General features: G+C 44.0%; 1 protein-coding gene across 1 annotated transcript in view; it reads right to left on the bottom strand.

The window, feature by feature from the left end:
- Positions 1 to 25607, bottom strand: part of PINX1 (PIN2 (TERF1) interacting telomerase inhibitor 1) — a 77737-nt gene extending 52130 nt beyond the window's left edge. The window contains exons 1-6 of the mRNA XM_040965864.1: positions 25482 to 25607; positions 23625 to 23734; positions 21919 to 22011; positions 20534 to 20612; positions 16364 to 16456; positions 7077 to 7153 (exon numbers count right to left, since the gene is read on the bottom strand). Of these exons, the coding sequence (XP_040821798.1) occupies positions 7077 to 7153; positions 16364 to 16456; positions 20534 to 20612; positions 21919 to 22011; positions 23625 to 23734; positions 25482 to 25500 (471 nt within the window). The 5' untranslated portion in view covers positions 25501 to 25607. The remainder of the gene's footprint in view (positions 1 to 7076; positions 7154 to 16363; positions 16457 to 20533; positions 20613 to 21918; positions 22012 to 23624; positions 23735 to 25481) is intronic.
- Between the last annotated feature and the right edge of the window lie 530 nt (positions 25608 to 26137).

Raw genomic sequence — 26137 nt, 5'->3', positions numbered from 1 at the left:
AGATCTAGGTGAAGATCCTGGCTCAGGTTCGGGCCTGGCCCATCCCCAGCTGCTGTGGCCATCTAGGTGGTGACCCAGTGGATGGAAATCCTTTTTCTACTTTTCTTTCTGTGACTCTGCCTTTCAAATAAATAAATCTTTGAAAAAAAAATTTTTTTGGCCAGTTGTCCAAGCTTAGAGATTATTTTAAATCCCAATTCTATAACCAATGCTCAAAGTGATGGCAAGAATAAAACTCATTACTACTGAGAAAAAATAAATTTTAGAACTCAAGAGCATTAGTCTATTTGTGGGCTTAGTTTAAATTTATCTCTAACTAAAAGATTCTTTACCAGCAGATCACATGAGGAACAACTCTGCTGGGAAAGTCACTCAGCTCTGGAATGCTGGTGCCCAGATCAGGGGCCAGGAAATGGGAGGCAGGGTGACAGCAGCTGTAGAAAGAGGGAGATCCATCCACCGTAAACCACTTAGGAAGCTCAACCTAACCCACAAGCATAGGTTTTTAGCATCAAAATTCAGAATGATGAGATAACCAGTTTTCAACTCAAAGATATTTCAAGATGAATTTATAAAGAACTTTTTTCTCCATGATCTTCCCTACACTGAAGGCACTGAATCCAATCAGAAGATAGCCTAAAACAGTCCCCGAATTCAAATAAGAGAAGGATCTACTTGGAAGGAATTTCCAGACTAGGCAATCAGCAAAAAGTTGGGTTCATGACAACAAATGAGAAAAGAAAACAAACTGCAAAGAAGCCATACTTTGGTTCAAAAGGCAAACACCATCATAAGCTCTCAAGGACAGTGACCATTACTGCGTATTCTGGGAGTCTAAGAAATGCACAATTTCTAACTTCATCAGGTCATGCAGGTGAAGGAATTGGCAAGAGTTTTGCCAGGAGCCTGTGCCAAAAGCATGTTGTTTAGAGAAACAAAGCAAGAAGGCTAGTTTCACATTGCCAATCCTCACTATGGTGAGTATTTTCTCCAGTGATAAGGCTGACTCAGGAAACCAGCTGGATAGAGGAAGGAAACTGGGAAGGTGGGGGGAGGGAAAAAATGAGAGGGAAAAAAAACAGGAGTATCAGGAAGTGCAACTAGATAGGAACTAAAGGAATTTGTTTTTCAGGTCTCCTACTTCAACTTGCAAAGCAAAAGTATGTGTGTGTGTGTGTGTGTGTGTGTGTGTGTGTGTGTGTGTGTGTGTTCATGCGCACACACACGCATTCACACTCATGTGGACAACTCCTGGCAGCTGCTGGCCAGTGCTAAGTACCTTCTATAGGCCTCAAGGGGCCCTTATAATTTCAATTCAATATATTTGATCATTTCTTTGTCTCTGTAGAAAGTGTATACAACTCCAATTTGAGAGCATGTCACTGCTTTCACTGTCTTCCAATTAATACAGCACAAAGACTGTGGGGGAAAGAAAGAACTTGGCAAATCGGACATGTGACTAGCCATTCTCCACAGATAGTTTATTAGAAACTTTCCAAGTAATTGGCAGTTTGCAATGATCTTTCATTGTTTAAACAGGTACTTGTGAACAGCCAGATTCAGCGAGGGAAACTGCCTCCCAACAGTTTTTACAGCCTGAGGAAGTGATAGAATATTTTAACTTCTATAGGACTGGAAACCAGAGAAGCCATGTAGAACTCCTTCAGCATGAAATACAAAGCCTGAAAGCCAATTCCTAGCAGATCAGACTTATTTTCAAAATAAAAAATGATATAAGCATTCACTCAGTAGTGCTTTGTTAAGAGCCTATTACAGCCATCAGTACATTATGCCAGGCATGGAAGGTAGACTGATGCCTATTTCCCACTCTCAGAGAAGATGTTAATTTCGGATAAAAATATTTCAACAATCAATGCTAAAGCCATATAAACCACAATTATTAAGGTGAATAGCAGTTTTGTTTATTTCTAAAGAACAGTGTAATGAGATTTCAATCTGCTGAAGCCCTGCACATGCCTCATATGAACCAATCATATGCCTGGAACAGAAGGGTGAGAACCACGCCAAGTCCCACCCCTTAGCTGCTCACTGTCCAGTGTGTGTCATGAACAAAAAGGTCTATCTTCATTAGATATGCCAAGGCCAGAGAGAAGACAGAAGGCAGGATTTAAATTCCATAAGTGTGCCCTAGGTCTGTGTGCTTAACGTGCACCATTAATATACTACACTAGGAACTGCTTACTATACTAGGAACTGGCTTTCAGGCACTGCATTTCACGCTGGAGGGGCTCTACACGGCTTCTCAACTGTGAAGGCTTCTAGTGCTAGAGAAGTTAGAGCATTCCTATCACTTCCTCGGTTTTTATTTTAATGTAACATTTAATATTTTTATTTCTACATATTTATCCCGAACAGTTACAAAATCAGATTCTTTGCCTAGGATAGTTTGTTCCACTGCATAATTCAAAAGCCACAAAGACAATTTATATTTTAAAAACTCAAAAAAAAAAAAAAACCACCAGGGGAGTTTTTTAATGTATCAGTACTAGATTTTAAGTCTTTGACAACATCAACACTCTATATTTTCTATATCAACATGTACACGCACATACATACCTTCACAGTTTTTTTTAGGTTCTAAATTATTATTTAATTTATTATGTTTTTTATTAATTACATTGCATTATGTGACACAGTTTTACATTGCATTATGTGACACAGTTACCTTCACACAGTTTTGCATGCAATTTAAAAGAAGTCCTCAACCTTGTTCCAATTAACACACCCTGAGACTCAGGAGACACAGCCCTGAAGACTCCAACACCAATAAGTTAGAGATGACAAACCTGCCACATAAAGATATCACTTCAAATTTATATTCTTCTGAAACTACTAAGGTGAAGGATGTAATTGACAGACTTAAAAGATACCAAGCAACCTGATTTCCACATGTTTTCTATAACTCTTTCGAGAAAGGAAATGTAAAACCTAGCTAGCACAGGAAGCAGGGCATGTAGAGTTCGTGTAGAGTACCTGTAGAGTACAGGAGGCAGGGCATGTAAGCTGTAATCACCGGGAACACCCAGGTTACTCTGAGCAGATTCAGCATCAGACTGCGAGACAAAACTGCACACTGAGATAATATTCCATTTCCAAGTGGGTTTGGCACTAGGGGTTAGAGATGATGATGGAGAGATGTGTGACTTTAATTGGGAGTAGTGTGGGAGAATCTTTGTGATGATGGAATAATTCAGTATCTCAACTGAGAAAGCAGTCCCAAAATTCATAAGCGTAATAAACTGACACAGGATTATTCACACAGACGGGACCAATGCCAATTTTCCTATTCCACCTGCTATCAGTTACACAAGATGTACCCTTGGGGGAAAACTGGGTGAAGAGTGCATAGAACCCCCTCTACGCTCTGTGTAAAATTATGTCAATCTAGAATTATTAAAAAACAAAAACATAAAAACCCTTCTAACCATTCATAGGAGCTGCAGCTGTTCTCTGTGTATGTGTGCATCCCAAGTGCTGCACAGCGTCTACATTCCAGAAGCTCAAAACGGCTCTTGCCATTCCAGCCTTCAGCTCTTCCAAGCAGGGTCCACCATCCCCCATCTGGCCGAGGCACCAGTTACACACTTCCAAATCCAAAACAGTCCACCTCTGACAAGCACCAGGTAGTAAAGTTTTGAAATTTAAACCATAATTTTTTCACAAAACAGGATCATTAGCCATTTTCCCACAAAGCCATCACACAGAATGAACTAGCTGTTGTCTTTGACAAAAGTTCAAAGAAAATGCTAATATATAATTAAGTCAACTCAATTTAGCTCTCTTAATGTGAAAAAGTTCATTACTATTGGCAATAGTGTGATATGAGGGAAAACACACTGGCTTTGAAATTAGAGGGACCTACATTTAACACCTGAGCTACTGGGGTTTCTAACACTGTTCCCTGAGCCACTGTTTTCTACTCATAGAACTGGGACCAGGATGAAATGAGATACTATCACAAGCAGTGTCCAGCAAACAGATGCCTGACAGAGCTTTAACTTCTATGTGATGGTCAGAGGTTGGACAAATTAAAAAAAACAAGCTTGGTTACAGGTGAGACACAAATGCAAGCGATTGGTGCCGAGGTTCCATAACTAGGTGCTGACAAGGGATGGGGGGTCTCTGTCTCACCACCCTTGTCAGGTCCTCTGCCTTAACATCCAGCGCTAGTGTGCTCTCTGGCATCTTGAGGGTGTGTCACTTCCAGCAGTGCCAGGGATTTTGCAATGCCAACCAGAAATCTGGGTCAGTGTTGCTAGGAGGACAAAGAGGGGAAACAAAGTGCTATTTCTTCTGAGACTGGGAACCATTAGAGGTGGCAACTTCCAACACATCTGCCCAAAGTTCTCTTGTCCTTGGCAATGAGGCTGTTGTAACTGATGCTGCAAGGTTTCACAGCAATAGCTTACTCTGAAAAGTACAAGCATAACTGAACAAAAGCAAACTTAACACATGAACACCCACACATATGTCAAAGGTAAATTTAGAATCCTGCTTGGGAGAGAAAAACTGCTTGTTTTTTTCAGATGTGACCAAAAAGAAACAAACAAACAAAAAAAAAAAAAAAACATTCTGCTTTCTGGATCCATGTAGGCAAATGTCTAAGTAAGGAGCCTTCCTCGGCGTGGTGCATAGAGCAGCACCACCTGGGAGATCCTCAGGACTGCCAATCATGGCCTGTCCAGGTCTCTGCAATGGAAACTTGCAGTGCAGCAGGTTCCCAGCTGACTCACCTCCAAAACTCTGTCCTCAACAACACTGTGTCACCAAGCCAGTGGCTCTCCTGATAGCAGGGTGTACCGGCTCGCCTCGCCCTCTCAGGCCTTTATGCCTTACCACACTGTAGACACCACCAATCAGCAGGCTTTCCATCTACAAAATAAAACACTTTTTTTTCTTTTCTTAACTGATACCTGGACCCTAACTCAAGCTTTGGATTTAGCTGGCCTAGGGTGGGATGCTGCTGGCACTGGCATGTATTTCAAGATCCTTAGGCAACTCAAGGCAGCCTACTGAGAACCAATACCAGTGACCAAGAGCAGTGCCTGATAGAAATACACCTCTTAACAGTCAGCGCTTATATGTGTCAACCAAAGGAAGCACAAAGCTAGAAAAGAGAAATTAGGATATGACCAGACAAGAACACTGCATGGACACAGCATCCTGCCCCGGGGGTTGACTCCATATCAACTGAAAAGGGACATTCTCTTGGGACTAGAACTAGGGAATTGGTTCTGAAGCTCCAAACATAGGCACAGATCTCATTTCATGTGATCATCTATGACCACACCACCACAAGCCAAGGAGCCCAAAAGAGCACAGAGAAAACCTCATATACTCAATGCTCAGAGGTCCACAAACCAAAGCCACAAATAGTGGACTCCCTCCAACCTTCCAGACCAAAAAGCTTTCTGTGCTATCAATGAAATTCTTTCAAAGTTCTACCTGAAGACAACAAATGCTGCCTCTTTCCTTGGGTTGTTCCACTGTCAGGAACCCTAGATGCGGCTGCAGAAGACAAGGGCTGAGGGTGGCAGGAATCAGCAACTGGAAGAGACAGGACCAAGTTATCTGAGAAGGAAAGGGGTGGAATGCAGCCAACTCAGTGGGGCTGAGGGACAGTGTAAGCCAACCAGCTAGGTGGCCATGAGAGTAGGGTAGGCAGTAGGGGTAGATGCCAGGTGCAGGCATCACATGGCAGCAGTTGTCAGGACAGAGGAGAGGTGGCAGGGCGCAGTAGGGGAAGGAACTGCAAGGCAGGCACTTCTGGAGGACACTGACAGTGCTAAGGAAGAGGCCAGGAGAGGGCTCAGAGCAGAAAGCTGATTAACGTACAGGCCAAGTCACTAGCCTGACCCTAGTTTCAGCGTAAGCACACAGGGCAGAGGTGAGAGCAAATGCCGACAGCCTCTTACAAATGAAGCTCTGTGTGGTGAAGTAGGAGTCTTCCACCTAAGGACTCATGTTTTCTGTGACTCCACAGGGACCGCACAGCCACCACCCACAGAAGACCTCTGGGAGCCGGCCAGCTCTCCTGCTTTTTCTGGGCTTGGCTGAAGACATGAAGCAGAAATGGGATCACTGATCTCAGTCCCAGCCTGCAAAGCAAATCACCAAACCAAACTCTCACCTCTAGTACTTCTGGAGTCTCTAAAACAAGTATTAAGTAACAAATACTACGCACCATCCTGAAGAAAATATTTCTGTCCATTTGGAAACACCTTAGAAATAAATGAAACAGATCTTTTTTGTTCTGTAGTCATCAAAAGCCTTGGCTAGGAACAACAACAACAACAAAAAAAAGCAAAAGCACAACATAGCCAATTAGCCATTGTAACCACACAATCCAAATTTTCTATCAAAATATCAATTTCAAACATCTGCTCCCATTACTGACAGATATCCATTATTTCAAAGAATCTTAGTATTTTGATATTCAAACTCTCTTAGGGCTATCTCTCATACTTGGAAATGACATAATATTCAGTGCTATATTAATGTGCAATTTAATAATTTGGGTTATGAACTACAGGGTCACCCTCCTTGGAGGGAGCTTAGTTTATCATTCCTCTAGTTCTGAAATTATCAATACTGTACAATGGAGCAGATACCCAGTTAAAACCTTCCAAGTTCTCAATGCTGAGCTAGCAGCATCTCAAAACACTCCTGAAATAGAGTGGAGCTGGGGAACACGTGTGACGGCCTCCTGTGCAGCCCAAGTCCAAGTCCAGGGAAGCAATCCAAGCAAGACACAGAGCAGCTCAGCGTGCGAGCTCCCTTCTGAGGAGTCTGTCAGCAGTAGAAGTTCTCTCCTGAGCTTCTCCTAGTTCTCACTCCAGAGAAACACCTCAGGCAGCACACAGTCCCCTTTCTGAGGTTCCTTACTACCAACTATCATTAAGCGGGTCACATTTAGCTTTCACTTGAAGCCTCTAAGAATGGTTATTGGAGGACGGGGGAAGAGGGTTACTGTTAATATAGTTGTATACACAGTTGGAAATCAACCAGTATTAAAACAGACAGTATTAAAACATATAAACTATGTGGCTTCCTACCTCAAGAGTCTTTTTACTCTGTCTTTTCCCAAAAATGCAGTCAAGGTCCATTTTGCTCCGAGATGATAGATCCTTCCCTGGAAAACAATGCGGTGCTTTTCAGTACGATCATTCTCTCTGCAGTAAGGAGCACAATCACAGCACACAACTCCTCCAGGGAAAACAGCTCCGGAGAGGAGATGAGCCACTTCCTAACTACTGACTTCTTGATCCCTCTCTTGTGGATTGCAACTCTTTCCCTAGTAAGTATCAAAAATAAAAACCAAGTCTTTCTCTCTGTCCCTCCTCTCTGTAACTCTTCCTTTCCAATAAAAATAAACAAAATCTTAAAGAAAATTAAAAACTAAGAAAACCAGAAGCAGAACGTTTGCTACTATCTTTGTAACTTTAGAAACAACACAGAGTACAGGTCCGACAACTGCGTCCTAAAGTTGCCTTGCTCTCTGTGTGCCTTCACAGAGGGTTTTCTGGGTCTCTGGGCTCCCCATTTATAAAATGAACTCTCTCGCCCCACAGAGACTTCACTTTCTTAAGATTATGGAATGCAGAATACAAATGATTGCTAGATACATGTCTTCAAACTCTGCCTGTGTGTGAATGAGGACACACCGCATTTGACTCAAGAGCCTAATTATTAATTGAATGAAACTTTAAAAAAATAATGAAGGGCTTGGTGTGGTAGCCTAGTGGCTAAAGTCCTTGCTTTCCACGTGTCCGGATCCAACATGGGTGTCAGTTCTAATCACAACTGTTCCGCTTCCCATCCAGCTCCCTGCTTGTGGCCTGGGAAAGCAGTCGAGGACGGCCCAAAGCCTTGGGACCCTGCAGCCATGAGACCTGGAAAAGCTCCTGGCTTCTGGATTCAGGTCAGCTCAGTTCCAGCCACAGCAGCCACTTGGGGAGTGAACTATCAGACAGAAGATCTTCCTCTCTGACTCTCCTCCTCTATATCTGACTTTCCAATAAAAATAAATAAATCTTTAAAAAATAAATGAAATGAAAATTGCTTCTAATTTTATGTTGCACAAAATTCTTTACCTTTATGGTTATACTTTTAAATAAATACATAATGAAATTAAGAAACTAAATGATTCTGATAAAAGTAGCATCCAGAAGATCTTTGATTCTCATTCCAAAAACTAAATGTTTTCATTTCAAACTTCCAAACCAACTAATTTAAAATTCACTTCTTTGGAATATCTACATCTATCCATTAACACCCTATGAGTAGTCAGCCAAATCTATTCCTGTTTGTCAATTCCATGGTAATTACATTTTGAAATAGCCACTCCATGCAAAGCCCTGAGGTGCTAGGACAGAACCCCAATTTAGTTTTGACTGTCAGGGACTCACCCATTCTCTTAGTTTCCTATAGCTAAGTAACTTGGCAACAGAATATCATGACCCAGAAGGTTCTAGTTCATTGATATCATTGGGGCATTCAATACTGTTCAGTGACTCCATTAAGTTAAAAAACAAAATCCCCTTCAACCGAACACAAAAGCAGTTCCACAGGTGGCAGCAGTAGCACAGGTTAAATGGTACAGTCAGTCAGACTTGTCCTCACAGGAGAGGCAGTTTTAGGTCTCCAAGAAACTCAGCCCTTCTGGTTCCAATGTACCATAAAACAGCACTGGTACAGGAAGACCAAAGAGAAAAACTTGGTCTGAGCAGAATGAAGCATATCGCAGATCAGAGCTCAGAAAGTGAACCACAAGAAGAGGGCAGCAGATAGGGCAGTGGTGGCAGGGCAAGGCTGAGAAGCCCTCAGGAGGGGCAGAGGTCTGCACTCCGTCCCACCAGGAGGGGCACAGCACATCTTCCCTACCGAAGCCCAGCAGGAAGGGCAGTTTCTGTTTCAGAAAGCAGCTGGGCCAAGCTGCAAGTACACAGAAGTCAAAATGTGCACTACCCCTACTCTATCCCTAGACAAAGAAAATATTCTACAAGCAAATGCAAATTAAGCTTAGGAGCACTGGAGGGATTAAGTAAGGGAGGGAGCATAGGAAACCACAATGTAGAACAGGATGTCAAAATATGAACTCACAGGCTTAACATCAAATCTGAAAATCAAACAGAAAATGGCCAAGCTGGGAGAGACAGTCAGCTGGACCAATGAAGGGGCCAAAATTTTTACAGTTTTTATGATGGCTCTTGGACCAGAAATTTTTATCCTTTAGCAAAGCATATCTAGGTAAACGCAGAAGCCAAGACCGTTACAGGCTTTGCTCTGGATCGGGTCTAGAAAACAAGAACACAGAGAAAAGACAGGAGTCAGAGTCCACAGGAGTTACTCACTCATGCCTGTGGCTCAATAACTTACAAACATAAACTTATGACACATTTTGAATAAAACACATATTGAATTTGAGTTTTAAAAGGTTATTAGTCTTGGGCCGGGCGACGTGGCCTAGCGGCTAAAGTCCTCGCCTTGAGCACCCCCGGGATCCCATCTGGGCGCCGGTTCTGGTCCCGGCAGCTCCGCTTCCCATCCGGCTCCCTGCTTGTGGCCTGGGAAAGCAGTCGAAGACAGCCCAAAGCTTTGGGACCCTGCACCCACGTGGGAGACCCGGAAGAGGCTCCTGGCTTCGGATTGGCATAGTATTGGCTGTTGCGCTCACTTGGGGAGTGAATCATCAGACGGAAGATCTTCCTCTCTGTCTCTCCTCCTCTCTGTATATCTGACTTTCCAATAAATAAATAAATCTTTAAAAAACAAAACAAAAAAACAGCTTATTAGTCTCAGTTCTGAATTCTGGTTAAGACCAAAGCAAATAATGTCAATAACCTCAAGTCTCAGAGAAAATGAAAATGAAAAAATCTAAAAAGAATAGAAAACAGACACTAGACTTCTGATAGCAGATGGAGGTGATCAAGTCCCTGCAAGGATGCACAGGGGTCCACTCACAGAAGAGCCCTTCATCTAGGACCATGGTGGCTGTGCTGATCAGTTGGCAGCACAGCACATCGGAGGAATGTGACCGTTGTAGTCAGGCCCAAGTACAACCCCTTAAACCCCATTCAGGAGACAAGTGACTAAAACAGACAGATACAAGAACTTAGTTTAAGAGCAAAAGCAATAATTCAATAGGTACTAAGAACAAAACTACACCTGAGATTAAAACAAACAAACAAACAAAAAAAGAAAAAGTAAAGGTTATCCTCTCAGAGTAGTCAGGACAAAAAAACACAGGCTTTAGAAATATATTTGTTGGGCCCGGCGCGGCGGCACAGTGGTTAAGGTCCTTGCCTTGCACGCCCGGGATCCCATATGGGCGCCAGTTCTAATCCCGGCAGCCCCACTTCCCTTCCAGCTCCCTGCCTGTGGCCCGGGAAAGCAGTAGAGGCCCAAAGCTTTGGGACCCTGCACCCGCGTGGGAGACCCGGAAGAGGCTCCTGGCTTCGGATCGGCATAGTATTGGCCATTGCGCTTACTTGGGGAGTGAATCATCGAATGGAAGATCTTCCTCTCTGTCTCTCCTCTCTGTATATCTGCCTTTCCAATAAAAAAAATAATAAAAATAAATCTTAAAAAAAAAAAAAGAAATATATTTGTTAACAGGGTACAGGCCAAGCCAGGCTGCACCACAACACCCTCCAGTTAGTTCACACGAGGCTGGGGATGGGCCAGATCAGGCTAGTGTGCTGTATCCGCTGGTGAGATCTGGCACTGAAGGCAGGCTAGGATAAGCCAGGCTAGCACCTTCTGGTGAATGCCAAAACTGGGGGCAGGCCATCTCAGTCTGGGCCATAGAACCTGCTGATACACAAGATCCAGGGCTGGGAGCAGGCCTGGCAGGAAACATTCAGGCACTCCCTTACTGGGCTGCTGCTTCCAGTGGTGAGTGTGAAAGCTGGCACTGGGGTGTACGTGGGCCAGTCTGGGGACAAGAGAGGCAGATAATGCAGCAGCACCTGTCTGGGACAGGTCAGGCTGAACTAAGACTCCTCACCCATGGGTGTTCACGAGTCAGATGGGAAATGGCTGGGCCAAGCTAGGCCACAGCAGAGGCTGGTACATGCAAAAGCCAGCGCAGGCCTGGTGGTACTCGTTAGGGGATAGCCCCAACTAGGGCTACAGCACCCGCTGGTATGTGTGAGTACTGAGTCTGTGGTGGGCAGGATAGGCTGGGCAGCAGGTTAATTCAAGTGACAGACTGAACCTGACACTGTACTGGCTGGTGCAAACAATAGTTAAGTCTGGGCTGGGCACAGTAGCCTAGTGGCTGAAGTTCTTGTCTTGCATAGACCAGGATCCCATATAGGCACCAGTTTGTGTTCCGGCTGCTCCATTTCCGTTCCAGTCCTGCTTGTGGCCTGGGAAAGCAGTGGAGGATGTCTCAAGGTCTTGGGACCCTGCACTAGTGTGGGAGACCCATAAGAGGCTCCTGGCTCCCCTAGCTCCTAGCTCCTGGCTTCAGATCAGCTCATCTCTGGCTGTCACAGCTACTTGGGGAGTGAACCAGCAAATGGAAGATCTTTCTCCCTGTCTCACCTTCTGTTTGTAAACCTGACTTTCCAATAAAAATAAATAAATCTTAAAAAGGAATTTAGTCTGAGGTCACACCAGGTGAGGTTTCTTAGGACACTCCTAAAGTAGATCACTGGACTCAGACCCTGGCCACAGGGAAAATCACAGGATGTGTGGTCCAAGCTGGGAGTGAATATACCAGGACTGGGCCTCCTCAGAAGCTGATGCCTGTGTGATGGTCTGCATGATCAGACAGACGCACACAGGGGACACAACAGACACCTCATCTAAGCCAGCAGGGGACATCAACTGCCTAGTCAGAGGATGGGAAGCAAAACAAGTTGGACAATTCTCCTGGTCAAGCTTTGCAACATGTTTCTGGACCTTTGGATGCAACCTGGGCCTGTAGACTTGGTCAACCAATGGAACTTGGAAAGATTTTCTCACTCCTGGAACAATGAAACCAACAACTTCTTAAAACTGTCAGAACCACTCAAGTAACACCTTTGGAACACTCTTCCCCACATCATGGTCTAAGGCATCAGCAAGTGACCAGCCTCCACCCCTGGGTGCTGACGTAGTTTGACAGTAAGAAGTGCTACCCCACAACCTCCTTGAAGACACAGGAGAAAAAAAAAATAACTGTAACATTTGTCCCACACATTTTTCTCCATATCTGACCCTCCCCACCTAATCAAAGCTCCACATGTGTATGTATCCCTCTCAACTACGAAAACAATATCAAAAAATAATAAAAACAAAGAAAAAATACATGTTAAAAATACTTAAGATCTATGTAGTTTATATAGGTACCTTCAACCATACAGGAAACTGATGTTCATTCCTAAATCAAAAGTGATAAATATGACAATATAGCATTATTGTTGTTTTAATGCAGCCTAACGGACAGATTGATAATAAGCACTGGACAAAAGATAAATACAGGGCCTGGCAGCGTGGCCTAGCGGCTAAAGTCCTCACCTTGAACATGCCCAAGATCCCATATGGGCGCCGGTTCTAATCCTGGCAGCTCCACTTCCCTTCCAGCTCCCTGCTTGTGGCCCGGGAAAGCAGTCGAGGACGGCCCAAAGCTTTGGGACCCTGCACCCATGTGGGAGACCTGGAGAAAGTTCCTGGTTCCTGGCTCTGGAGCAGCACAGCACCGGCCATTGCGGTCACTTGGGGAGTGAATCATCAGACGGAAGATCTTCCTCTCTGTCTCTCCTCCTCTCTATATATCTGACTTTGTAATAAAAAATAAATAAATCTTGGGCCCGGCGCGGTGGCGCAAGTGGTTAAGGTCCTCACCTAGCACGCCCGGGATCCCATATGGGCGCCGGTTCTAATCCCGGCAGCCCCGCTTCCCTTCCAGCTCCCTGCCTGTGGCCTGGGAAAGCAGTCGAGGACAGCCCAAAGCTTTGGGAACCTGCACCCGCGTGGGAGACCCGGAAGAGGCTCCTGGCTTCGGATCGGCATAGTATCGGCCCGTTGCGCTCACTTGGGGAGTGAATCATCGGACGGAAGATCTTCCTCTCTGTCTCTCCTCTCTGTATATCTGCCTTTCCAATAAAAAAATAATAAAAATAAATCTTTAAAAAAAATAAATAAATAAATAAATAAATCTTAAAAAAAAAAAAAGATAAAGACAATTTAGGCACAATGGAAACACAGGACGTCTGAAAGAATCAGGCTGAGACCTTCACAAGTAAGAAAACAGTCTGAATTTTTAAAAAGCATGTCCTGGTGCTACTTCATATTTAAATGTCAAGAGTCAGCATCAGTGCTCCTCTCCACCAAAGCCCAGTGTGGACTAATGACGCTGCACATACCACCAGCCACCGGGGACATGTCACATATAGTCACAGGGATAAGAAGCTGCATAAACTGCATCAAGAAGTTGCACAACTAATAGTGCTTTCCATCCTCCACCATGCAAGGGAGGATCACAGCTCTCCATGACTGCCCATCATTCAGCTAAAAACATTCAAAACTCACTGTTTAACTCCATATTTTCCTCTCTGGAGAATATTTTTCCAATTGAAAGAAACTACATTGGAGTTAGACTTTTAAAACAAATACAGATTGAAGTAACTTTCAAAGTCATATTTCAACTCAAAATTTGGAATTTGGAGATAGAAAAGAAATATGTGTGAGAAGTAGAATGATGTGGCTGCTATTTAAGAAGTAGCAAATTTTATATTACTACTTATTATTAACACCTCTGTTTTGCATTTTTTTTCCATTATTTCAAAAGCAGAACATGGTTAACTAGAGAGGTATCTTCCATCCACTGGTTTAATACTTAGAAGCTCCCAAAAGTGCTCCAAAGCCAGAAGCCAGGGACACCATCCATGTTCTCCACATGGGTAGCAGGTACCCAAGAACCTAAAGCATCACCTGCTGCCTTTGAAGGTGTGCATTAGCAGGAAGCTGGATTAGAAGCAGAGGAGGGACTCAAACCCAAGCACTCAAAGGATGGAGGTGTTGGCAGCTTAACTACTGCACCACAATATCCATTTCCCATTTACCACTATAATCTTACCAAGTAAAGCTTTTATCTTAACTTACAAAATGCCAATTTCCTATATTTTAGCTTTCTGGACCATAAGGAGAGTTAGGACATGCATCAGCTTCACCAATAATTGAACTGATCACTTTCAATATGAGCATGCCCATAGCTAACATTCCTATTATGCACAACGCAAAAGTTCCATAAAAGGACTCTGGACAACATAAAACACAACATAGTTTGGAGCTTATGAGTGACTTACAAGTGTTTCCTGATTTTATAGAAGAGGAAAATGAGTCTGAAAGAAGGGGAAATAGTTAGGTGATGTGTCTGACAGGGGAACGGCCAGAACCTGGACTTCCTGTGACCCAAGGCAGCCCAACGCTAGAGAACATTAGCAGACAGCTAGTGATAACACACACTCTGAAATACAACACTTCTTTCAGCAAATGACCATTAGCGTTCACTGTGGGTTATGAAGAGGGGTGGTAAAAAACTGCTTTCCTCACTGTGTGTTTGCCTCCTCTCATGCTCTCTGCACACCCCAGCCTGCAGTTTGTCTCTGCTCTTCTACTTCTCTCAAATTCATCTTGCACCTTCTTCTCTGCATGCCAATGTTGCCTCTTCCCCATGTTAGCCTAACAAACAGACAAGTCTCATTCTCCAGAGCATATGAAAGCACAGTGTATCAGTCTGACAGGGTCACCCAGAAAGGGAGTGGCTTAACTAGAAATAGAAAGCAACTACTACTGGTATCTAATAGATTAAAGTAGATTACAGAGGTTTATCTGAGCTTCAGTAAATGCTTCAGATGAAATCATGCATGCAGTCAGGACCCAAAGAAATATTAGAAGACTCTACTTGAAAAGTGAAAGCTTACCCACATTGCCATTCCCTGCAAACATTCCAGGCTAATCACCGCTCAGTAGTTCACCATGTAGGGACACCTTTCCATTGCCTGTTCTTTTTCCCTATTGTATCTAATGAAAACAGAATCTTTAAGGTGCTATGCACGAAGTGATCACTGGACAGAAAGCCATCATTCACTCTCCTCCCAAGGACTAAAGGAGGGGCTGACAAAGCCTGCTTTCTGTTCTGGGGCAGGTTTAAGGTAGAGAGGAGTCCTGGTCAGAAGTCACACAGGTTAACAAAGATGCCTCATGCCTGAGAGGAAAAAGAAAGGGAAGGTGTGGAAGGGCTCCCCAAAGCACACCAGTCTGGCCCTGAACACAATCCCTAAGCTATTCAGCTCCCAAACCCACTCAGCTCTGTAGTGTCTTGTCATTTGAATTAAACCCAGTCCTACTTTTTGGGATCATGGCCCCAAATGAGAAACCCCATCAAGAGTTCACAGTAGTGGGGATTCCAGCTTCTACTGCTATGCAGCCTACTTCCAAGAGTTAAAGACACCCCAGGCATGTTTGATAAGGCAAAAGCAAAGCAACATGGGTTTCCTGGCTTATGGAAGTAGAAACATAGAACCATTCTCCTCTAGAAAACCAACAAATAATAACCAGGTATCACAGCGAAGTCAACATCAGACCTACTATACCTTAAGTATATTATGTAATAAACAGAACTTTGTAGCTGGAAAGCACACCTCATTCATGATACTGTTTTATGGGAAAACATTTGGGGAGGTGATTAGCTCGATTATTTCTTATCAGAACAAGGCTGCCACCCAGTGGCTACAGAGGACTGCACTCCTAAATGACAGACCTGCGAAGGGGCCTTGGGAACGGTGCTGATGGAGGTTACATAGGACTTCCCATCTGATTCTCAAACATGTTCTCTAACCCCACCTTCACAACAGCCATGGAATATCCAAGTCAACACTCCATGAACTGGAAAAACAGTGTGGTATAATACAAGTGTCAATTTGGGAGTGTGATTTATAACACTGGAGATCTCCATTTGGAACATACATGTCTCTAAATTGAAGCACTAAAGGCTATTAAACCCTAACATTTAGCTCTGAGAACTAAGAAAATATGACTTAAAATGTTGAGCAACAAGTTACAATTATTTTCTAACATAGCCCCCTATAGTTTCTTCTTATCTCCAACAGTACATGGGATTCCATTTTCAGCTTCATCATTAAGACTTCCTCATAGTCTGAACTCACCTGGCTCCTTCCATTTAACAAGACCCCTGAGCAGCCCCAAGAATGCAGAGACAGTAACACTGTTGACAGCAATCAATCCCATCAGCAGGGACTATAAGTCCTCATTCTATACAGAAAACAAGAAGCCACTGCCAGCAACAGCTGTTGATTTCAAAAACAAATACAGAAATACTTCAGCTTACCTTTTGTGAATTTCATATAATGAACCCGGTTTTTGGAAGTCTTGGACTTTTCCTCAAGGCTGAAAGATTTCTTTTCCTTGTTGTCAGAGGAGTCTTAAAAGTGAAAACCATTCCATTAAACTCCATGCAATCAATCTTCATTCAGTAAACTGTTTTATCTAAACAAAAGTTTTGGAAGTCCTTCTATTTGTTACTCAACTCTAAGTAACTGATTAGAAATATATATATATATTTTAAAAGTATACTATAGAGATATATAAAACCTTTGAGGAAGAGAACAATGTGCTCAAAAATCTTCACACAAATATCCACATAAGCCTTGTTCGCAATGAAACAGTAGAAATAACCCCAAATTCCTTCAATGAGTGAATGAATGGCTTAGCACAGTGTTATATCCTTGCATTGGAACACTAGTTCACAATAAACAGAACCACACTACTGAGGCATGCAACCACCTAGAGCGAACTCATGACATTCTGCTTAGGAGAAAGGCCATGTAGCAGTAGGTGTTTGGCAGAGCAGTTAACATACCACTCATGCCTGGGTTCAAGTCCTTGTCCAACCCCAGATTACAGTTTCCTGTTAACACACATCCTGGAAGCAGTAGGGAATGGCTCAAGTAGCTTGGTCCTTGACATCCACATGGGAAATTCAAATTGAACCCTGGTTGATGTAGACATTTGGGTAGTGAACCAGGGATAGGAGTCCTCTGCCTGGCTGGCTGTTTTTCCTTCTGTCTCTCAAATAACTAAAATGGTCAGCTGGGGACAGTGTTTGGCACAATGATTAAGCTTCTACTAGGGATACCAACATCCCATACTGGAGTGCCTCAGTTCAAGTCTTGGCTTTGCTTCCAAATTCAGCTTCCTGCTAAGGCACATGACATAAGACAGCCTGCTGTCATTCAGGTCATTAGCCCAGACTGAGTTCTGGAATCCTGGCTTTGCCCTGGTCCAGCACTGACTATTACAGAGTATTTGGGAAGTGAACCAGTGGATCGAAGAGTTCTGTCTATGTCTCTGTCTTTCAAATTAAAAAATTAGGAGTGGCTTCTGTGGCACCAGGTTAAGTCGCTGCTTGGGACCCTTGCATCGCATGTCAGAGTGTCTGGGATCAAAATCTGCCCCTGCTGCTGACCCAGCTTCCTGCAAAGGCACCTCAGAAGCAGTGATTGATGTCTTTTGGATTCAGACTGGCTCAGCCCTGACTGCTGTAGGCATTTGGGGAGGAAACCAGTAGCTGAATGATGATATATGTTTATCTCTGTCTGTTTAGCTCTCTCCATCATTCTGCCTTTCAAATAATAGAACTTCTTAAAACAAATAAAATGTAAAGGTTAATCAATAAAGAGTACATACTATACGATCCCATTTATATTACATTTTCTAAAGGCCAAAACTACCGATAAAGAATGCCAGTTTCCAGGGGAAAGGTATGAAAATGGGGTATAGGAGGTCAATGGATGGAAGGTGGGAACAAACAAAAAGAAACAGCATGAAGCAGCCCTTTTGTGGTAGCAGAATAATTTTGCATACTTATGTGGTAGTGACAGTATGAATCTATACTGAGATAAAACTGTACTGAAACATGCATATATGTTAGAAATGAAGGCTGAAAAACAGAAAAGCAAACTTAACTTCTGTGATTGCATCAACAGTAAAACTAAATGTCCATCTCCGCAATCGCCTAGCTTTGAGTGCTATAACCATTCCAAGATGCCACTGCTAGGGCATCTTTTTCTTTCAAAAAAGCAAATACAGATAAGACAGACTGAAAGATTGTCATGGGGTTAGTATAGTGACATATCAAGCTAATCCTTTGCCTGCAAGCATCAATATCCCATATGGGTGCTGATTCATGTTCTAACTGCTCCACTTCCAATCCAGCTTTCTGCTTATGGCCTGGAAAACCAACAGAGGATTCCCAAGACCTTAGGCCCCTGTACCCACGTGGGAGACCAGGAAGAAGTCCCTAGCTCCCAGTTTCAGATCAGTTAAACTCTGGCTGTTGCAACAATTTGGGAAGTGAATCAGCAGATGGAAGACCTCTCTGTCTCTCCTCTCTCTGAAAATCTTTCAACTAAGCAACAAATAAATCTTAAAACAGCAAAAAAAAAAAAAAGAGAGAGAAAGAAAGGAAGAAACAGATTGTCACAGAGGTGGTAGTGTGGCACAACATGTTAAGCCACCCTCTATAACATGGGCATCCCATATGAACACTGGTTCAAGCTCCAGCTGCTTCCCTTCCAATTCATCTCCCCGTTGATGCAGCTGGGAAAACAGCAGAGAATGAAGTACTTGGGCCCCAGTGCTGTCCCTTAAACGAATATTCTAAATGCCATTTCAGGACTGGAGTTCGCAGTTTAAAAGGCCTGGTTTGGATTGATTTGGAAATGGAAGCACCGCTGCATAGTGCCAATTGCAGTAGGGTGACTGGCTCCCTCTAGTGGTCTATGGATTAGTCACAGCAGCTCTCCTAATACTGAAGACATTTGTACACCTCAGGCAGAAAAGGAACCTGCACAGACGAGAGGGGTCAGTAAGGTAAGCTTCTGCCCACAGTGTCAGCATCCCATTTCGGCACAAGTTCAAGTCCTGGCTTCCCATCCACCTCCCTGCTTATGGGCTGAAAAGCAGCAAAGGATGCTTCCCACATAGGAGACCCAGAAAGTTTCTGCTTTCTGACTTTGAATTGGCTCAACTCCGGCTGTTGGGGTTTTCTGAGAAGTAAGCCAGCAGATGGAAGACCAGCAGATGGAAGATCTTTCTCTGTCTCTTCTCTGTAACTCTACCTTTCAAATAAAAATAAATCTTGGTCCTGGAGCGATGGCTCAATTAGCTGATGGGCGTTGGTTCGTGTCCTACCTGCTCTACTTCCCATTCAACTCCCTGCTTTTGGCCTGGGAAAGTAGTAGAGGATGGCCCAAGGCCTTGGAACCCTGCACCCATGTGGGAGACCCGGAAGAAGCTCGTGGCTCCTGGCTTCAGATCAGCTCAGCTCTGGCTGTTGTGGCCACTCGGGGAGTGAACCAGAAATTGAAAGAAGTTTCTCTTGGTCTCTCCTCTCCATAAACCTCATCTGCCTTTCCAATAAAAAGAAATCAGCTCTCAAAATAAGTGAATAAACAAATAACATCTTTTTTAAAAAGGGACAAACCCTGTACGATTTGTGAAGTAGTCAAACCTGGTAAAGACAGAAAGTAGAATGGTGGTGAGCAGGGACTGTGTCTGGGGAGCCACACTTAGTGGGTACAGAGATTTGGTTTCATGACACAAAAACAGCTCTGTGTACCTACTGATGAGAGCGGCACATCAAAACCCAATGCACTTAACACCAATGGTCACTAATTTTTAAGTAACGTCACACTTCACACTGAACTAGTATTAAGTACATTCATAGTAAAAATAGCCAAGATGGTAAATTTCATCATATGTAATATTACATTTTTTTACAAAGTAGTCTCAGAAAAAAAAAAAGCCTAGACTTTTTCATGAATATACAACAGAATTAAAGTTATATCCTTGTCTTCCAAACATCCAGTGAGAAAAAACTGTTAAATTCTTCACTCCTGCCCAATGGCCAGAGGCGGGGTGGCGAGGTCCCACCAGCCTTGCTCTTCCCTCTTCCAACAGTGGTACCACCCTCTTAAACACAGAGGGTGCTGCTCTTTTCCCCTCATGTAGCTTGGCTATGAAATGCCTAGAACCCCACCCTTTGCAACAAACGTGACTGTTCCTTGGCAATGTGAGCCTCTTACAAAATGTGAAAATGAAACAAATGCTGCTAGGCTGAATCAACACGACAAAGGGTTTCCTATTAAGCTTTCACTGGCTACTGCTTAAAGACCTACTTGGCACTCCTTGCTTTGCATTTTAAAAACATCTTGGTCATAACTAAGCATTCCTGGAAAGATCATTTATCAAATCTGATATAAACTGAATGAATTCATTTTATCAGGCTCAAATTCTTAATGGGGAAAAAAGTTTGCATTTGGCTAAATGTTCACTGAGTGTAAACACCACTAAAACACAAACAGAAATAAGTATCTGCAATAGCTTCCACCACTTCACTCACAGAGTTCAGCTGCTTACAAAAATCCCGATAAAGACCTTTCACACTGAGATGACATCTTCTATAAATCTGATGACTGACAACACTAACGTTTCCTACCTGCAGTTTCCTGCCCATGACAAGTGTTCAGCTGAGCCAGGAGCTGGTTAAAATCATCCTGATGAGCAATCCAGTTATCCTGAAAATATCATAAGAACAAAGAGCATAAAGCCTGGAGTTTACCTGTACTGAATGAAACAAGATACATTTTGCAGTAAAGAAAATCTGACAGTTAACATACAATTTTTAATGGTTCATTAAAATAATATTTGAAAAAAAAATCTACATGGATTCAAGCAATGTGATCTACCTAGACCAGCAATAAAGAAGAGGTTTTTGGAATCCCAAACCCTGGGTTCAAATGCGGATGTCTTATTCTTAGCCAACCTATACTCAAAAACCAATAGGCTACCTATGTGCTAAATATTAAAATAAAATCCTCATTTTTTTCCACTTACGGAAATAATATGGCTCAAAGGCCAACGGCAGTGAGACATGGAAACTCTCCTCTTTGCCCAGCAGTATCAAAAATATTTAGCACAACTGTAATGACTTGCATCAGCTCCAATTTTAGAAGGGACTAGGAAGAACTCTGTCTCCTGAAACATGCATTTGCACAGTGGTTGGCTACTAAGCTCATTACAACAAACAGAATCTGATTTTATAAGAAAATGTGGCTCTCCAAAGAAAATAAGTAAGTGTATGTTATCTGTCTGTCAAAGGCTACATTCAAAATCAACCTTGCACAAATTTTTTCCTTGGGGTCAGAAAATCTGTGCTATACTAATCCTCTTAGCACTACTGAACAAATCAAAATAATTCAACCTACCTAAAGTAATTCTTTCAATTTTCTTCCTAGTCTGCTGTCTGTAACAGACTAAGAAGAACACTTTCACCTTTGATAACTTCCCAAACGGAACAGTGATAATCAAAATGAAAAGCATTGTAGTCCACTAATTTTTAGTGGCAGTGTTACATTTCTGAAGTGTCAACTTTCAAAAACAACGTGAATAAATTCAGCTGCTATACACTTAAAGTCAGACTAAAGCTGCAGAAAACTAGCTCCACTTTCTTGAAGTCTTTCCTAAACTACAGGTCATCAAACTCAATGATATTAGCTAATTTTGGAGCATAGGTAAAGAAAAATTCCTTGCTGCTCTGAAATGAGTATTCCCATAGGAAGAAAATGTTTTGCAAAGTTCAGCAAAAAAATAACCTGAGTCTCTTAGTAATGAGCAAGGAAAGCCTTCTCAAGGACAACAGGGCAAGGGGAAAAACACAATGAAGATTCAGCTTAACTGGGGATCTCTGGTTGTCCAAAATATGGTCAACACACATTTACACAGGTAATACTGATCAATCAGCGTGAGTGAATTAATAGCTCATATAGATTCACAAAATCAAATTATATAAGGAAGACAGCCAACAGGCACAATGCTGCTCACCTCATTATTGATCGTAGCTCCAAGGCCTAGGTGATTATTTTTAACTTGAACTTTAATATGTTCTGTGGCTCCTTGTTCCTGAGCCCCCAAACCCTGGAGAGAGTAAACACAAAGTTAGCATTTTTTTGTTTCAGGTAGAGATTCCCTTTTCCATCGTTTATCAACTGTTTGATTAGTTACTAAGCATCTACAATATGGCCCTAATGGTGAACATAGTTGAGTGGATGCTCAGAAGGTAACAGCCAGGAGACATTTGCAGTAACACATGCCAGTTCTTCCAACTGAAACCAACACAAGGCCCACACCAACACTACCAGTGCATACCTCTGGCCGATGCTCAGCAGCAGGCCACTGCTACAAAACAGAGGCCCATCGGAGGGGTTTGGAGTCCACAGCTCTGCCCATCAGATACTTTCACAAAGTGACACTGAGAAAGGAAGGAGGGGAACTCCCAGTCCACTGCATCAAACAGGATTCCAGCCTCTGGAAGATGTCCCCAATGAGGGGAAGACTAGTGCAAGATGCAAAATGGGAAAGGCCTTGGTGCAGAGTGGACCAAGAGGAAGTAAGATGACAGAAAGGGGCTGGATCTCACAGAATGGGACATTCTTGGAAGTTAAAGTAGGAATTTGCTAGACTTTTAAGTGGGAATGATATAATTTAATTTCCAGATCTTAAATGTTTATTCTGTCTTATATTAACTGGACCACAGGAGGGAAGCAGCTGAGAGGCTGCTGAGAGGTTGAGGGGTTGGCAGGGACTAGACCAGGATGGCAGTCTGGATAAAGAAGAGTATCAATTAGGGAAGTGGAAAGTTCAACAGCAGAGGAACCAAGTGTGACATGTGTGTGCAGACAGATGGCAGCATCCCTTTGTGTCATGGAGTACTTCTATGAAAAGGAAACTTTTAAAGGAAATGGGGAAACCTCCAGGCAGAAAACAAATGGGAGATGATGGGTTTTACAACAAGAGACACTCAGTCAACTAAAGAAGTCAAGTAAACTGATGAATCTCTAGGGCTGGAGCACAGAGGACAGAAGAAGAGTGGACACATACATTACAGAGCTGAAAGCATGGTGCAGGAATAACAAGACCACCTGAATTGAAGACAGGAAATGGCTGGTGGCTGAACAAGAGCCAGCATCAACTCTGGGAGTGACCAGTGTGGTTAGGAGACTGGGTGCTGTGGAAGCCCAGAGGCAAGTATTTCAAGGAGAAAGTAGTCCATCGTTCCCAATGTTGTTAGTGAATTAAACCACAGGTTAGCAATACACAGAATGTGACAAAAGAGAAGGCATCTGTAATCTAGTTATACAGGGGAATAAACCATCACTCATAGCAATAGGAAACTCCGACGGTTGGGTGTGATGCTGTTTGTAGCAAATTTAGAAGTTTCTACTTACAGCAGTTTACATATTAAAGAGCTGACATTTAGAAGGGTCTTCAGAAAGCTCATGGAAATGCACATTATGAAAAATTATGCAACATTTCAAAGTCCTTCTGCTCCAACATAAGTGTAATTTTCACACCAAATATCCTCACATCCAATTTTACCATCACACACAGACTAAAACTTATTTCTGCAAAATCATTAAGGATCTAACACAAATTTCTCCCAGTCTCCTAGGGGTGTCCCACATGCATGTATGTCTGGAATGCCCGGATGTAGATGTATAGCCTCTTAAACTGGCTCCGCTCTCACATACCTTTCCTTTAGACCACCCCATCTTCTCTAGCATCCTCTGGCCAAACTTGGAATCATCATTGCTCCAGGCTGTATTTCTTGGATCCAGAGCCCACTTCTGTTTCCGCCGACCTGTAAATGAAAACATGTCTCATCACACACACCCCACATGTTACATATATTTTATTAGACATGGTATCAGATTCCCCATAGAGAAGATTGTTAATGGGTTGGTGGTGGCTTCTGATTTCCTCAGTAATTCAAAACACAAACTGACCTTATAATAAAATTAAAATGTTTGCCGTAAATGCAACAACAAAATGCTCGATATACCATTCACTGAGCCTTCAACTTACGTCACTGGCAACAGCAAACACCTGTGAACACCGGTGTCACCAGAGACAGCAAGCCACAGCAACTATCCCCGTTCACTGTTGTCTACGACATGCCAGACTTTACATACATGAAAGACAATCCAAAGTAAGCCAAGGAAGGGAGATGTTATCCCCTTCTTTCAGAGAAAAACATGGGGCTACAGGAAAGAAATGTGCCTAAAGTATCCCCCAGCAAAAACCAGACCCTTTACACAAATCCAGGTCCCCACTGACTCCCAAGCTTTCACAAGCATCCCTAACACACTGTACAACCGTCACTAGGACCTGCAAGCATCTACACAAGACCTACAAATGATCTCTTCTCATTGAATGTGCCCAAAACCCATAACTTATTCCCCGAACTTCTAGTAGAGATGGTTATTCTAATGCCACAGACAGTTCTACGTCCAGCTGACACCACGGTAGAGCTGACACGGCAGGCCTCACCCCTATCCTCTGCAAGCCTCTCTCACAGGACCAGTCCTGATTTCAGAAGCATTTACCATTCTCAGCGTAGACAGGAGGGATCTCGGGGCCCAAATAATGTAGTTTTAGATGAGCACCTGGTTCTCCTGGAAGTCTAGACCTTAGGTCAAAGCTAGGGCAATATTGTCTACATGACCAGCTCCCAGGGAAAACAAACAAACAAACAAAAAACCTAGACACCAAATCAATGACTTGGGGGCCATTTTCTACTGGCAAAGAATCAAGAGAGCGCCCATCTCATTCACCTGGTGCTCCCAGCCCTTCGGTGGTTCTAACACAATAGGCTGCTGGTAGCATTCATTTCACAACATCCCTGTGCAGTTGCCGTTGGCATGGTAATATAGACAGGCTCACGACTCAACTTTGAAAAGTGAAGCGCCGGCTAGTCCTGGGCAAAGCACACTGCCATCTGGTGGTAGCAACCTAAGTTACAGATATCATTCAGCAGTAGCCTCCCCAGATATGGAGTTACAGGACTTCTTTCCAAAAACGGGTGTTTCAACGTCCAACACCAACTGAAGGATGTTGAGGCTAAGTCTCCGAGGATGGGGTAATTCCAACCAAGCAAAAACCAGTCTTGGAATTATTCCCTAACCCTGCACTGCCACCACTCGTGCTGTACCCCAAGGCTAAAGTCTAGTGCTTGACATCCTAACGCTTTTCGCCTCTTTTCCTGGTCCCACAACATCTTCAACAATAGGACTTCACAGCCTGGCGCGAGCCTTCCCCGCACCGAGGAGGCTGAGCCCCCGGTGTCCGCACGACCGAAGGCGGCAGAGCCAGTTCCGGGACCCGCACGTGCCCCAGCTCGTCTCCGGGGGACCCTCGCAGTCGGACGGACTAGCAAACCCGGGGCCAACTTATTTGGGGACGACAGGCCGACAGGCCGAGCCACGCCGAGCCCAGATTCCGGCCTCGGAGACCCCTGCCCGGAGTGTGGCGCGTCGGCCACCCCAGTCCCTGCCGCTCGGGCGCCGAGAGGGCCACCCAGCACCTGCACCCGCGCACCCCACACTCACGCTCGGCCAGCATCGACATGTTGCACAACCAGGGGCGCCCGCGCCTCGGGACCTGGCGATTGCCGGACTGCGGGCTCCAGAACGAGGGAGAAGCGGCCAAACTCTCACGCCGGGCAGCTGGCAGCCGTCCCCGGCGCGTGTTGAAGACGTCATCAGCGAGCGCCCGGCACCACGACCACGTGGCGGAGAGGGGAAGAACAACTGGTGGACCGCCGCCTGCTTGGGTCCACGCAGAGCGAACGCGCGGGAAGGGTTAGCTAGATCATCGGCGTGGTCAAATCCACGCTGGAAAGAAGCCATGGACTCTGTGCTCCAGCCGCTCACAGTCTCGGGGACAGCGTTGGAGAACCTTGGCTAGAGGGACGTGGTAATCACTGAGCCGAATACCCAAGCTCTGTCTTGTTTTTTTGACTATACGTAAAGATTTCTATTGATCGGGCCCGGCGCGGTGGCGCGAGTGGTTAAGGTCCTCGCCTTGCACGCCCGGGATCCCATATGGGCGCCGGTTCTATCCCGGCAGCCCCGCTTCCCTTCCAGCTCCCTGCCTGTGACCTGGGAAAGCAGTCCAGGACGGCCCAAAGCTTTGGGAACCTGCACCCGCGTGGGAGACCCGGAAGAGGCTCCTGGCTTCGGATCGGCATAGTATCGGCCGTTGT

This window comes from Ochotona curzoniae, unplaced genomic scaffold (assembly GCF_017591425.1).
Source record: "Ochotona curzoniae isolate NIBS_2020 unplaced genomic scaffold, NIBS_Ocur_1.0 scaffold_4505, whole genome shotgun sequence".
Lineage (NCBI taxonomy): Eukaryota > Metazoa > Chordata > Mammalia > Lagomorpha > Ochotonidae > Ochotona > Ochotona curzoniae.
The sequence above is the reverse complement of the archived record's forward strand: the minus strand, read 5'-3'. Positions and strand labels throughout refer to the sequence as shown.